This window comes from Salmo salar, chromosome ssa07 (genome assembly GCF_905237065.1).
Source record: "Salmo salar chromosome ssa07, Ssal_v3.1, whole genome shotgun sequence".
In the NCBI taxonomy this organism is placed as follows: Eukaryota; Metazoa; Chordata; class Actinopteri; order Salmoniformes; family Salmonidae; genus Salmo; species Salmo salar.
Genome location: NC_059448.1, coordinates 27,745,479 through 27,758,010, shown reverse-complemented (window position 1 = coordinate 27,758,010; position 12,532 = coordinate 27,745,479). Strand labels below are relative to the sequence as shown.

At 43.1% G+C, this 12,532-nt stretch overlaps 1 protein-coding gene across 1 annotated transcript in view; it reads right to left on the bottom strand.

Annotated features, from left to right (window-relative positions):
- Positions 1–7,243: 7,243 nt before the first annotated feature.
- LOC106608958 (SH3 domain and tetratricopeptide repeat-containing protein 1) overlaps positions 7,244–12,532 on the bottom strand; it is a 30,285-nt gene continuing 24,996 nt past the window's right edge. Inside the window, exons 15-20 of the mRNA XM_014207214.2 lie at positions 10,618–10,798; positions 10,357–10,507; positions 10,138–10,260; positions 9,350–9,500; positions 8,287–8,483; positions 7,244–7,913 (exon numbers count right to left, since the gene is read on the bottom strand). Coding sequence (XP_014062689.1) covers positions 7,635–7,913; positions 8,287–8,483; positions 9,350–9,500; positions 10,138–10,260; positions 10,357–10,507; positions 10,618–10,798 — 1,082 coding nt within the window. The 3' untranslated portion in view covers positions 7,244–7,634. The remainder of the gene's footprint in view (positions 7,914–8,286; positions 8,484–9,349; positions 9,501–10,137; positions 10,261–10,356; positions 10,508–10,617; positions 10,799–12,532) is intronic.

Genomic DNA, 12,532 nt, shown 5'->3' with positions numbered 1-12,532 from the left:
GCTAAAGCTAAAACTGGCGAGTGTAGAGAGTATAGAGATATTGTTATCCACGTCGGCACCAACGATGTTAGGATGAAACAGTCAGAGGTCACCAAGCGCAACATAGCTTCAGCGTGTAAATCAGCTAGAAAGATGTGTCGGCATCGATTAATTGTCTCTGGCCCCCTCCCAGTTAGGGGGAGTGATGAGCTCTACAGCAGAGTCTCACAACTCAATCGCTGGTTGAAAACTGTTTTCTGCCCCTCCCAAAAGATAGAATTTGTAGATAATTGGCCCTCTTTCTGGGACTCACCCACAAACAGGACCAAGCCTGGCCTGTTGAGGAGTGACGGACTCCATCCTAGCTGGAGGGGTGCTCTCATCTTATCTACGAACATAGACAGGGCTCTAACTCCTCTAGCTCCACAATGAAATAGGGTGCAGGCCAGGCAGCAGGCTGTTAGCCAGCCTGCCAGCTTAGTGGAGTCTGCCACTAGCACAGTCAGTGTAGTCAGCTCAGCTTCCCCCCATTGAGACCGTGTCTGTGCCTCGATCTAGGTTGGGCAAAATTAAAAATGGCGGTGTTCGCTTTAGCAATCTCACTAGTATAAAGACCTCCTCCATTCCTGCCATTATTGAAAGAGATTGTGATACCTCACATCTCAAAATTGGGTTACTTAATGTTAGATCCCTCACTTCCAAGGCAGTTATAGTCAATGAACTAATCACTGATAATAATCTTGATGTGATTGGCCTGACTGAAACATGGCTTAAGCCTGATGAATTTACTGTGTTAAATGAGGCCTCACCCCCAGGTTACATTAGTGACCATACCCCCGTGCATCCGGCAAAGGCGGAGGTGTTGCTAACATTTACGATAGCAAATTTCAATTTACAAAAAAAAAACAACAATGACGTTTTCGTCTTTTGAGCTTCTAGTCATGAAATCTATGCAGCCTACTCACTCACTTTTTATAGCTACTGTTTATAGGCCTCCTGGGCCATATGCAGTGTTCCTCACTGAGTTCCCTGAATTCCTATCGGATCTTGTAGTCATAGCAGATAATATTCTAATTTTTGGTGACTTTAACATTCACATGGAAAAGTCCACAGACCCACTCCAAAAGGCTTTCGGAGCCATCATCGACTCAGTGGGTTTTGTCCAACATGTCTCTGGACCTACTCACTGCCACAGTCATACTCTGGACCTAGTTTTGTCCCATGGAATAAATGTTGTGGATCTAAATGTTTTTCCTCATAATCCTGGACTATCGGACCACCATTTTATTACGTTTGCAATTGCAACAAATAATCTGCTCAGACCCCAACCAAGGAGCATTAAAAGTCGTGCTATAAATTCTCAGACAACCCAAAGATTCCTTGATGCCCTTCCAGACTGCCTCTGCCTACCCAAGGACGTCAGAGGACAAAAATCAGTTAACCACCTAACCGAGGAACTCAATTTAACCTTGCGCAATACCCTAGATGCAGTTGCACCCCTAAAAACTAAAAACATCTGTCATAAGAAACTAGCTCCCTGGTATACAGAAAATACACGAGCTCTGAAGCAAGCTTCCAGAAAATTGGAACGGAAATGGCGCCACACCAAACTGGAAGTCTTCCGACTAGCTTGGAAAGACAGTACCGTGCAGTATCGAAGAGCCCTTACTGCTGCTCGATCATCCTATTTTTCCAACTTAATTGAGGAAAATAAGAACAATCCGAAATTTCTTTTTGATACTGTCGCAAAGCTAACTAAAAAGCAGCCTTCGCAAATGGAGGATGGCTTTCACTTCAGCAGTAATAAATTTATGAACTTCTTTGAGGAAAAGATCATGATCATTAGAAAGCAAATTACAGACTCCTCTTTAAATCTGGGTATTCCTCCAAAGCTCCATTGTCCTGAGTCTGCACAACTCTGCCAGGACCTAGGATCAAGGGAGATACTAAAGTGTTTTAGTACTATATCTCTTGACGCAATGATGAAAATAATCATGGCCTCCAAACCCTCAAGCTGCATACTGGACCCTATTCCAACTAAACTACTGAAAGAGCTGCTTCCTGTGCTTGGCCCTCCTATGTTGAACATAATAAACGGCTCTCTATCCACCGGATGTGTACCAAGCTCACTAAAAGTGGCAGTAATAAAGCCTCTCTTGAAAAAGCCGAATCTTGATCCAGAAATTATAAAAAACTATCGGCCTATATCGAATCTTCCATTCCTCTCCAAAATTTTAGAAAAAGCTGTTGCACAGCAACTGACTGCCTTCCTGAAGACAAACAATGTATACGAAACGCTTCAGTCTGGTTTTAGACCCCATCATAGCACTGAGACTGCACTTGTGAAGGTGGTAAATGACCTTTTAATGACGTCAGACCGAGGCTCTGCATCTGTCCTCGTGCTCCTAGATCTTAGTGCCGCTTTTGATACCATCGATCACCACATTCTTTTGGAGAGATTGGAAACCCAAATTGGTCTACATGGACAAGTTCTGGCCTGGTTTAGATCTTATCTGTCGGAAAGATATCAGTTTGTCTCTGTGAATGGTTTGTCCTCTGACAAATCAATTGTAAATTTCGGTGTTCCTCAAGGTTCCGTTTTAGGACCACTATTGTTTTCACTATATATTTTACCTCTTGGGGATGTCATTCGAAAACATAATGTTAAATTTCACTGCTATGCAGACGACACACAGCTGTACATTTCAATGAAACATGGTGAAGCCCCAAAATTGCCCTCGCTAGAAGCCTGTGTTTCAGACATAAAGAAGTGGATGGCTGCAAACTTTCTACTTTTAAACTCGGACAAAACAGAGATGCTTGTTCTAGGTCCCAAGAAACAAAGAGATCTTCTGTTGAATCTGACAATTAATCTGGATGGTTGTACAGTCGTCTCAAATAAAACTGTGAAGGACCTCGGCGTTACTCTGGACCCTGATCTCTCTTTTGAAGAACATATCAAGACTGTTTCAAGGACAGCTTTTTTCCATCTACGTAACATTGCAAAAATCAGAAATTTTCTGTCCAAAAATGACGCAGAAAAATTAATCCATGCTTTTGTTACTTCTAGGCTGGACTACTGCAATGCTCTACTTTCCGGCTACCCGGATAAAGCACTAAATAAACTTCAGTTAGTGCTAAATACGGCTGCTAGAATCCTGACTAGAACCAAAAAATTTGATCATATTACTCCAGTGTTAGCCTCCCTACACTGGCTTCCTGTTAAGGCAAGGGCTGATTTCAAGGTTTTACTGCTAACCTACAAAGCATTACATGGGCTTGCTCCTACCTATCTTTCCGATTTGGTCCTGCCGTACATACCTACACGTACGCTACGGTCACAAGACGCAGGCCTCCTAATTGTCCCTAGAATTTCTAAGCAAACGGCTGGAGGTAGGGCTTTCTCCTATAGAGCTCCATTTTTATGGAATGGTCTGCCTACCAATGTGAGAGACGCAGACTCAGTCTCAACCTTTAAGTCTTTACTGAAGACTTATCTCTTCAGTAGGTCCTATGATTAAGTATAGTCTGGCCCAGGAGTGTGAAGGTGAACGGAAAGGCTGGAGCAACGAACCGCCCTTGCTGTCTCTGCCTTGCCGGTTCCCCTCTTTCCACTGGGATTCTCTGCCTCTAACCCTTTTACAGAGGCTGAGTCACTGGCCTACTGGTGTTCTTCCATGCCGTCCATGGGAGGGGTGCGTCACTTGAGTGGGTTGAGTCACTGACGTGGTCTTCCTGTCTGGGTTGGCGCCCCCCCCCTTGGGTTGTGCCATGGCGGAGATCGTTGTGGGCTATACTCGGCCTTGTCTTAGGACGGTAAGTTGGTGGTTGGAGACATCCCTCTAGTGGTGTGGGGGCTGTGCTTTGGCAAAGTGGGTGGGGTTATATCCTGCCTGTTTGGCCCTGTCCGGGGTATCATCGGATGGGGCCACAGTGTCTTCTGATCCCTCCTGTCTCAGCCTCCAGTATTTATGCTGCAGTAGTTTATGTGTCGGGGGGCTAGGGTCAGTCTGTTACATCTGGAGTATTTCTCTTGTCTTATCCGGTGTCCTGTGTGTATTTAAATATGCTCTCTCTAATTCTCTCTTTCTCTCTTTCTGTCTTTCTCTCGGAGGACCTGAGCCCTAGGACCATGCCTCAGGACTACCTGGTATGATGACTCCTTGCTGTCCCCAGTCCACCTGGCCGTGCTGCTGCTCCAGTTTCAACTGTTCTGCCTGCGGCTATGGAACCCTGACCTGTTCACCGGACGTGCTTGTTGCACCCTCGACAACTACTATGATTATTATTATTTGACCATGCTGGTCATTTATGAACATTTTAACATTTTAACATTTTGACCATGTTCTGTTTTAATATCCACCCTGCACAGCCAGAAGAGGACTGGCCACCCCTCATAGCCTGGTTCCTCTCTAGGTTTCTTCCTAGGTTTTTGGCCTTTCTAGGGAGTTTTTCCTAGGGAGTTTTTCCTAGCCACCGTGCTTCTTTCACATGCTTTGCTTGCTGTTTGGGGTTTTAGGCTGGGTTTCTGTACAGCACTTTGAGAATATCAGCTGATGTACGAAGGGCTATATAAAAATAAATTTGATTTGATTTGATTTGATTTCAGGCCAGGGGACGTGCTGCTGCTGTAAGTTAACTGGCAAACTGCCTTTCCACCCTCTTTACAGTTGATGCTGTAACTAGCAAATAGGTTGTCTCTTCAGTCGCGTGCCGCATTCTGTTGTTATGTGAACGATTGGCTGAGCCTTGGATACAGCCAGTATTGCTCCAAACCTGCATCACTCTTTCGCATACAGTCAGTCGTCATCCAAAGCCCCCCCCCCCCCCGCCCGAAAGGTGATTAGTTTCGGTCCCTAAATGGGGAAGCAGTGCTTGGTGATATTTTGACGATTCCTAAGCATACTTTAGATGTGTTATTCATAGGATTAAAATATGGAATTGTTGCTGAAGTTCTGATATTGCTGTACTGAATATGCCACTCATTACAGAAAAGCAAGACGCAGCATTATTTTCTCTCTTTGTCTGTAACTACATTTTAGCAGTCATGCTTTCAAGGCATATTTTGTTTACATAATTCCAATGCAGCATGTTGTTCATTTGAGGTCTTTGAAGTGTGTCTTTGAAGTGAGTCCACTGGCAGATTACTGTCTCTTTCTCTCCATCTATCTCTCTCCCTCTCCATGTCTTTCTCTCTGCTTTTCTACACCATCTGGAGAAGGCAGACAAGCATTCCATCTGGCATGATTTTACCCAAGCACCCTCACCACTGCTCAAAAGATTTAGGGCCCAGAGTTTTTCTGTCAGGAAAAACTCCTGGCCCCAGTTAGACAGAAAAACTCTGGGCCCCAGTTATGACAGACATTTTGAAGATGCTTCACAATGGGAACCCACATAGAAAGACTTTGCGGAACTTATTTTAGCATGTGGACTTTTATAAAAACATCATCACAGTGATTGTTTATTGCAAGAAACAGAGAATAATTACAAAAAAGGTATTGGTGGCTCATCAGTTATGATTATAGGGGGCTGTAGTTTTTATTGACTAGAGATCTGACCAGGAAAAACTCAAGGCGCTTGTTACGGCTCTATCCTTCCCTTGAAGGACATGGCTATGATTAGAGGTCAGGGTAGATATCCACAAAGAGTCTGATTTAGGATCAGTTTAGTATTTTAGACAATAATGAATACAATTATATGGACAGATCCTAGATCAGGACTTATTGTGGATAGGGTCCCAGGTGTGCAGTCCATGTTGTTTTTACTCTCAAAGAAATTCACACCACTATAACCTTTAACAACTGGACCTTCATACTCCCGTTATCTTCTCTTAAATTACTTTTATTACATATACAGTACCAGTCAAAAGTTTGGACACACCTACTCATTCAAGGGTTTTTCTTTATTTTTACTATTTTCTACATTACAGAATAATAGTGAAGACATCAAAACTATGAAATAACACATATGGAATCATGTAGTGACCAAAAAAAGTGTTAAACAAATCAAAATATATTTTATATTTGAGATTCTTCAAAGTAGCCCCCCTTTGCCTTGATGACAGCTTTGCACACTCTTGGCATTCTCTCAACCAGCTTCACGAGGTAGTCACCTGGAATGCATTTCAATTAACAGGTGTGCCTTGTAAAAAGTTAATTTGTGGAATTTCTTTCCTTCTTAATGCGTTTGAGACAATCAGTTGTGCTGTGACAAGGTAGAGGTGGTGTACAGAAGATAGCCCTATTTGGTAAAATACCAAGTCCATATTATGACAGTCCATCATTACTTTAAGACATGAAATGTTCCAGTCAATATGGAACATTTCAAGAACTTTTAAAGTTTCTTCAAGTGCAGTCACAAAAACCATCAAGTGCTATAATGAAACTGGCTCCCATGAGGACCGCCACAGGAAAGGAAGACCCAGAGTTACCTCTGCTGCCGATAAGTTCATTAGAGTTGTCAGCCTCAGAAATTGCAGCCCAAATAAATGCTTCACAGAGTTCTCAACATCAACTGTAAAGAGGAGACTGCGTGAATCAGGCCTTCATGGTTTGAATTGCTGCAAAAGAAACCACTACTAAAGGACACACCAATAAGAAGAATACTTGCTTGGGCCAATAAACATGAGCAATGGACATTAGACCGGTAGAAATCTGTCCTTTGGTCTGATAAGTCCAAGTTTGAGATTTTTGGTTTGAACCGACGTGTCTTTGTGAGACGCAGAGTAGGTGAACGGATGATCTCCGTATGTGTGGTTCCCACTGTGAAGCATGGGGGAGAAGGTGTGGAGGTGTTTTGCTGGTGACACTGTCATGATGTATTTAGAATTCAAGGCACAATTAACCAGCATGGCTACCACAGCATTCTGCGGTGATACGCCATCCCATCTGGTTTGCGTTTAGTGGGACTATCATTTGTTTTTTAACAGGAGAATGATCCAAAACACACCTCCAGTCTGTATAAGGGCTATTTGACCAAGGAGAGTGATGGAGTGCTGCATCAGATGACCTGGCCACCACAATCACCCGACCTCAACCCAATTGAGATGGTTTGGGATGAGTTGGACAGCAGAGTGAAGGAAAAGCAGCCAACAAGTGCTCAGTATATGTGGGAACTCCTTCAAGAAAAAGCATTCCAGGTGAAGCTGGTTGAGAGTGTGCAAAGCTGTCATCAAGGCAAAGGGTGGCTACTTTGAAGAATCTAAAATAAATGTTTATTTGTTTAACAATTTTTTGGTTACTACATGATTCCATATGTGTTATTTCATAGTTCTGATGTCTTGACTATTATTCCACAATGTATAATATAGTCAAAATAAAGAAAAACCCTTGAATGAGTAGGGGTGTCCAAACTTTTGACTGGTACTGTATGTCTTTCATGATTCATTCCTTTTACCATGACTTCATCTAATTTCAGGTCATCAACTGAAGACAATTGTAGATATTGGTATATGATTCTATAAGTGAAATTGTTCAGTACGGCACAGAACCCTAATTGGCAAAATCACATCAACACATCTTAATGGTTTAAAAAGCTCAAAATTACATATGTACACTTCTTCAAACCCAACATACGACATCCACTTGGCACAATTTCCTCTACCTTAAACTCTCCATTCTTCTGCCAAACTTCAAACCAAGATGGTGGTTTGGTGGTTACTTTGTTGTTGGTTCCCGAGTGCTAACCCTAATCGACTTGTACTGCGACATACTACTGAAGTTCTGGTCGGGCGAGAGGTTGATGCGGCGTACATTGAGGTCTGAGGCGAACGCTCGCGCTTTCTGGTAGAAGAAGAGTGAGAGCTCCCGGTCAACCAGAAAGTTGTGGTAGATCGTAGCCAATCGCGTGCAGAGCTGGAGCTGGGACTTCTTGTTGCCGAGGTCCATGGCTGCTGCCAGCGCTAGGTGGTAGTACCCCGCGGCATCGTAGGGGTCCTAAAGGTCAAAGGTGAAAGGTTATGGGTCAGGGTTTAGAGGTGAGATTGGATGGGGTCAGTGGAGGAATCGTTAAAGCTGTTTCGGTCCATGTGAGTCATGCAGTGGGAGAATATGAACACAATGAAATGCAAATTCATGCATCTTCTTGGATCCTCTATGTTTTTCAGGGTTGGGGTCAACTCCATCATGACACGGAATTTCTCCAAAGGAGTGCAATTCAAATCCTGTATTGACTTCAACAACTCTCATGTACTTGTCAACCATCAGTTTTAAAATCAAAACCATTTGTATTTCTTTCAATAGTGCATTTAAAACTTAAAATGCAAAAAACTGTCCATGTATAACTTCTATTGTTTTCAGATTATTTTACCTTCAGGTCATAGAAGATGATGTCCCCTAGCGTCTGATAGACTCGAACGTAGTACAGGGTTTCCTCATCAAACTCCAGGGGCGTGGGGCAGAGGGAGAGGGTCTTCAGGTAGTAGTGTTCAGCCAGTTCAAACTGACCCAGACAGTGGTACAGGGTGGCCAGCCGGTGGAAGGCCACGCGCTCATTTAGACGATTTCCTATTTCAAAATATACAACCATCATTTCATCAGTATTTCTTTAAAAAATTATCTATAACCAGGCTATGGCATTGCACTTGTTTTTTTCTTCCCTGGCACAATTTCTGCTGATAATGGCTATTTTTCCATTTTATTCTACCAAACTTAATTGAATGCATTCATGCAGGTTGCTGTGGATAAGAGGATCTGCTAATTGTAAATGCAGATTTCTCTAGGGAAATACAAGTAAGGACTAGCTGTGAATCTCATACTACTCTCTCGACCCTACCAACTCGCTCAGAGGGTCATCCGTTGTCATGTGTTGTTGACAAAACTGAGGGTGACTTCCAGAAAGGGGCAAGGGGGAACAATAAACCCATCAACTTTGGGACACACTCATGACTTGAATGATGCAATTCATGTTCCACTTTTAAATAATAAAACACACATGAAATTCAAATGAACAAATCCCCCTGTCATTTTACAAGATATAAACCTCAGTAACAGTTAAACATTTCATTTGGGAGGTATTTAATCTTTTGTGTGTCAAGTCTCGTCATCAGACATACAAAAATACACATGGTATATAATTAGACACGCCTCTCCATTCTTTTGTGTGAAATTGCGATAAACTCGCAAATTGTGGAATCCCATATGGCACGGCGCTATTTCTGGACTAATTAGGCCCTACATCCTCCATAATTTTCACACCCTCAACTTTGGGACACTCGTGCATATGGCGGAGGAGCGCGTCAACTCGAAAACGGAGGGCAGAGGGGCTAGGGGAAGGAGAAAGGGGTGATTTGGGATTCAACCTAGGTCTGGGCTAAGTTAAGTCTGACATCTGGTGGCCATAGCTAGAATACACTAGCTCCGTTGTGTCCTACCCAGTGTAACACTGATGTCCAGGGCGGCCTGGGCGAACTCCACGGCCTCTCCATACAGCTTCAGTTGCAGTAGCAGCTCCACCAGCTTGTTAGACAGCCTTAGTCTGGCCTCTGTACTGCTGGTCCTCACAGCGATGGGCAGGGCACGGTCCTGGAGACACACATGGATACACACACAGGTGAAATCACCTACAATACCAGTCAAAGGTTTGGACACACCCACTCATTCAAGGGTCTTTCTTTATTTTTTTTACCATTTTCTACATTGTAGAATAATAGTGACGACATCAGAACTTTGTTGAGATGTGTCTGTTGGAAAAGCTTTCCTTAAGAAGCTGGTTGAGAGAATGCCAAGAGTGTGCAAAGCTGTCATTAACGCAATGGGTGGCTACTTTGAAGAATGTCAAATATAAAATATAATTTGATTCGTTTAACACTTTCTTGGTTGCTACATGATTCCATGTGCTATTTCATAGTTTTGATGTCTTCACTATTATTCTTCAATGTAGAAAACAGTCAAAATAAAGAAAAACCCTGGAATGAGTAGGTGTGTCCAAACTTTTGACTGGTACTGTACATGTCACAAAGACATTAGGTCACACACACACACATGTAAACATACGCATGCACGCACACACACACACACACACACACACACACACACACACACACACACACACACACACACACACACACACACACACACACACACACACACACACACACACACACACACACACACACACTCTGTCCTACCCCATATAAGCAGTGTGTGTATGTGTGTGTACCCTATAGAAGCAGACAGCCTTCTCTCTCTCCTGGTTGAGGTTGAAGAAGACATCCCCAGCTGCCTCCAGCAGCTGTAGGATAAAGTGTGTGTCTCCTGTACTCAGGCCCACATCTTGGGCCACCTGTGAGGAATACAAGAAGCAATAAGTCAATGTAACTCTGAGTCAATGCTGTCTGCTCTGTATAATAGAATAAAATACAGTAGAATAGGTTATGACCTGTACATAGAGGTCCACTAGTTCGGTTTGGCCCAGCATTTGGTATATCTTCCCAGCCTGCAGCCAGGCATATGCCTCCTTTTCCTTACGGCCCAGGTCTATGAAGATACCCAGGCTACGCTTGGTGTAGTCCAGAGCCGACCGCCTAGCCCTGGACACAGAGATAGAAAGGAAGGGACAGAAATGTTAGAATTTGCTGCCAACTAGAGACAGACAGACAGACAGACACACATCTCACACCCCTGCCCACTCCACACACACCTCTCTGTCCCCAGACTGAGGTATAGCTGGCTGATGGTCTCCAGCACCTCCCCCTCCTGTCCCCTGTCTCCCCGGGTCGCCAGTATGGCAAGCTGATGTTCTTTGTAGATTATGCACTGAGCTTCGTCAGAACATACAGCTCCGTACAGGTGGCACAGACGCCGCGTCGCACTTAACTGACCTGGGACACACATAACATGGATGGATAGAGTCAGGTCAACATAGCAACAGTATATACACGGAGTGTACAAAACATTAGGAATACCTTCCTACTATTGAGTTGCACCCCCTTTTGCTCTCAGAACAGCCTCAGTTCGTCTGTGCATGGACTCTACAAGGTGTGGAAAGTGTTCCACAGGGATTCTGGCCCATGTTGACTCCAATGCTTGGGTAATTAAGTTCTGGTCAAATCACCAAAAAAAGAACAACTTTTTGGCTTATTCAACGGCATAAAATTGCCACTTTCTATACTTTGCCGAAATTACACTGTTATGTTTGTTCCTTATATATTGACAAACCGGGGCGTAGGTTTAACTACTTTTAATGAACATATACTTCAGCTAGAAAACTCCATGTTTAGCCATGCAAGGCATTCTTCAACTATCCGCTTCCAGTATAGCCTGCTGGGTAACGTAGTCTAAATGTTAATAACACATAACAACACATATACAAGAATGTTACAAAACCTCCAGGGCGCCCTATTGTAGCATTCATTGACGCAGTAACGGCCCCTTTATCGACTTTTGAAGATTTTTTATTTTTATTAGACCACTCGCAGAACAGCTCCCCTCCTTTGTAAAGGACACCAGCAGTATGATCGCTATTATTGAATCTCTTGATCCTCTCCCTGATAATACTTTGTTGGTTACTTTTGATGTTGAGTCGTTATACACAAATATTCCACACGAGTGCGGTATCGAAGCCATGGAACGTTTTCTTTTGCAACATGACCCGAATGAACTACCTTCCAGTGCCTGCATTATAACATCCAGTGCATGCATTATAACATTGGCTGAAATAGTACTCAGAACTACTTGTTTCTAAATTATTTCTTTATTCAGACGAAGGGTACTGCTATGGGATCCCCTATTGCTCCTAACTATGCTAATTTGTTTGTGGGTTACATGGAGAAACAGTACATTTTCAATCCTCTCAAATGTTTTCTTGCCCAACATTATTATTTGAAACGGTACATTGATGATATTTTTGTTCTATGGTGGAGTGATGCAAAACTGCCCTAGGCATTCCATGCTTGTCTTAACTCTTGTTCTGAGCACCTGAGATTTACTATGCAATCTGACACACAAATCAGTTTCCTTGAGCTTCCGATTTTGTGTGGGGATACTGTTCTATACACTGACATTTACAGGAAACCTACTGATCGTAACAGATTTTTTGAGGGCTGATAGTTGTCCGCTTCCCTTGAAAAACAGTTTCCCCTTCAGCCAATTCTGTTGAATCAAAAGAATTTGCAAAAAACAATCAGATTTCAACAGAAATGGTCAGATTAATACTGCCATTGGGAAATTCAAAACAAAACATTATCTTTTTAAAGGACAGTCTGAACAAATTAAGGGTATCGTCGACAAACATTGGCACATTCTGAGATCCGATGACCGCATCGGTAATATGTTTTCGAACCCTCCCGTGGATGTATTCTCGCGGGGCAGAAATCTCAGAGATCAATTGGTAAACTCTGACTTACCGCCCCAAAATTTCCCTGCACGTCTATTTGCGCCTCTACCGGATGGAAACTAAACTCAGCATAAAAAGGAACGTCCCTTTTTCAGGAACCTGTCTTTCAAAGATTATTTGTAAAAATCCAAATAACTTCACGTTTAAACACTGTTTCCCATGCTTGTTCAATGAACCATAAACAATTCATGAACATGCACCTGTGGAACGCCGTTAAGAC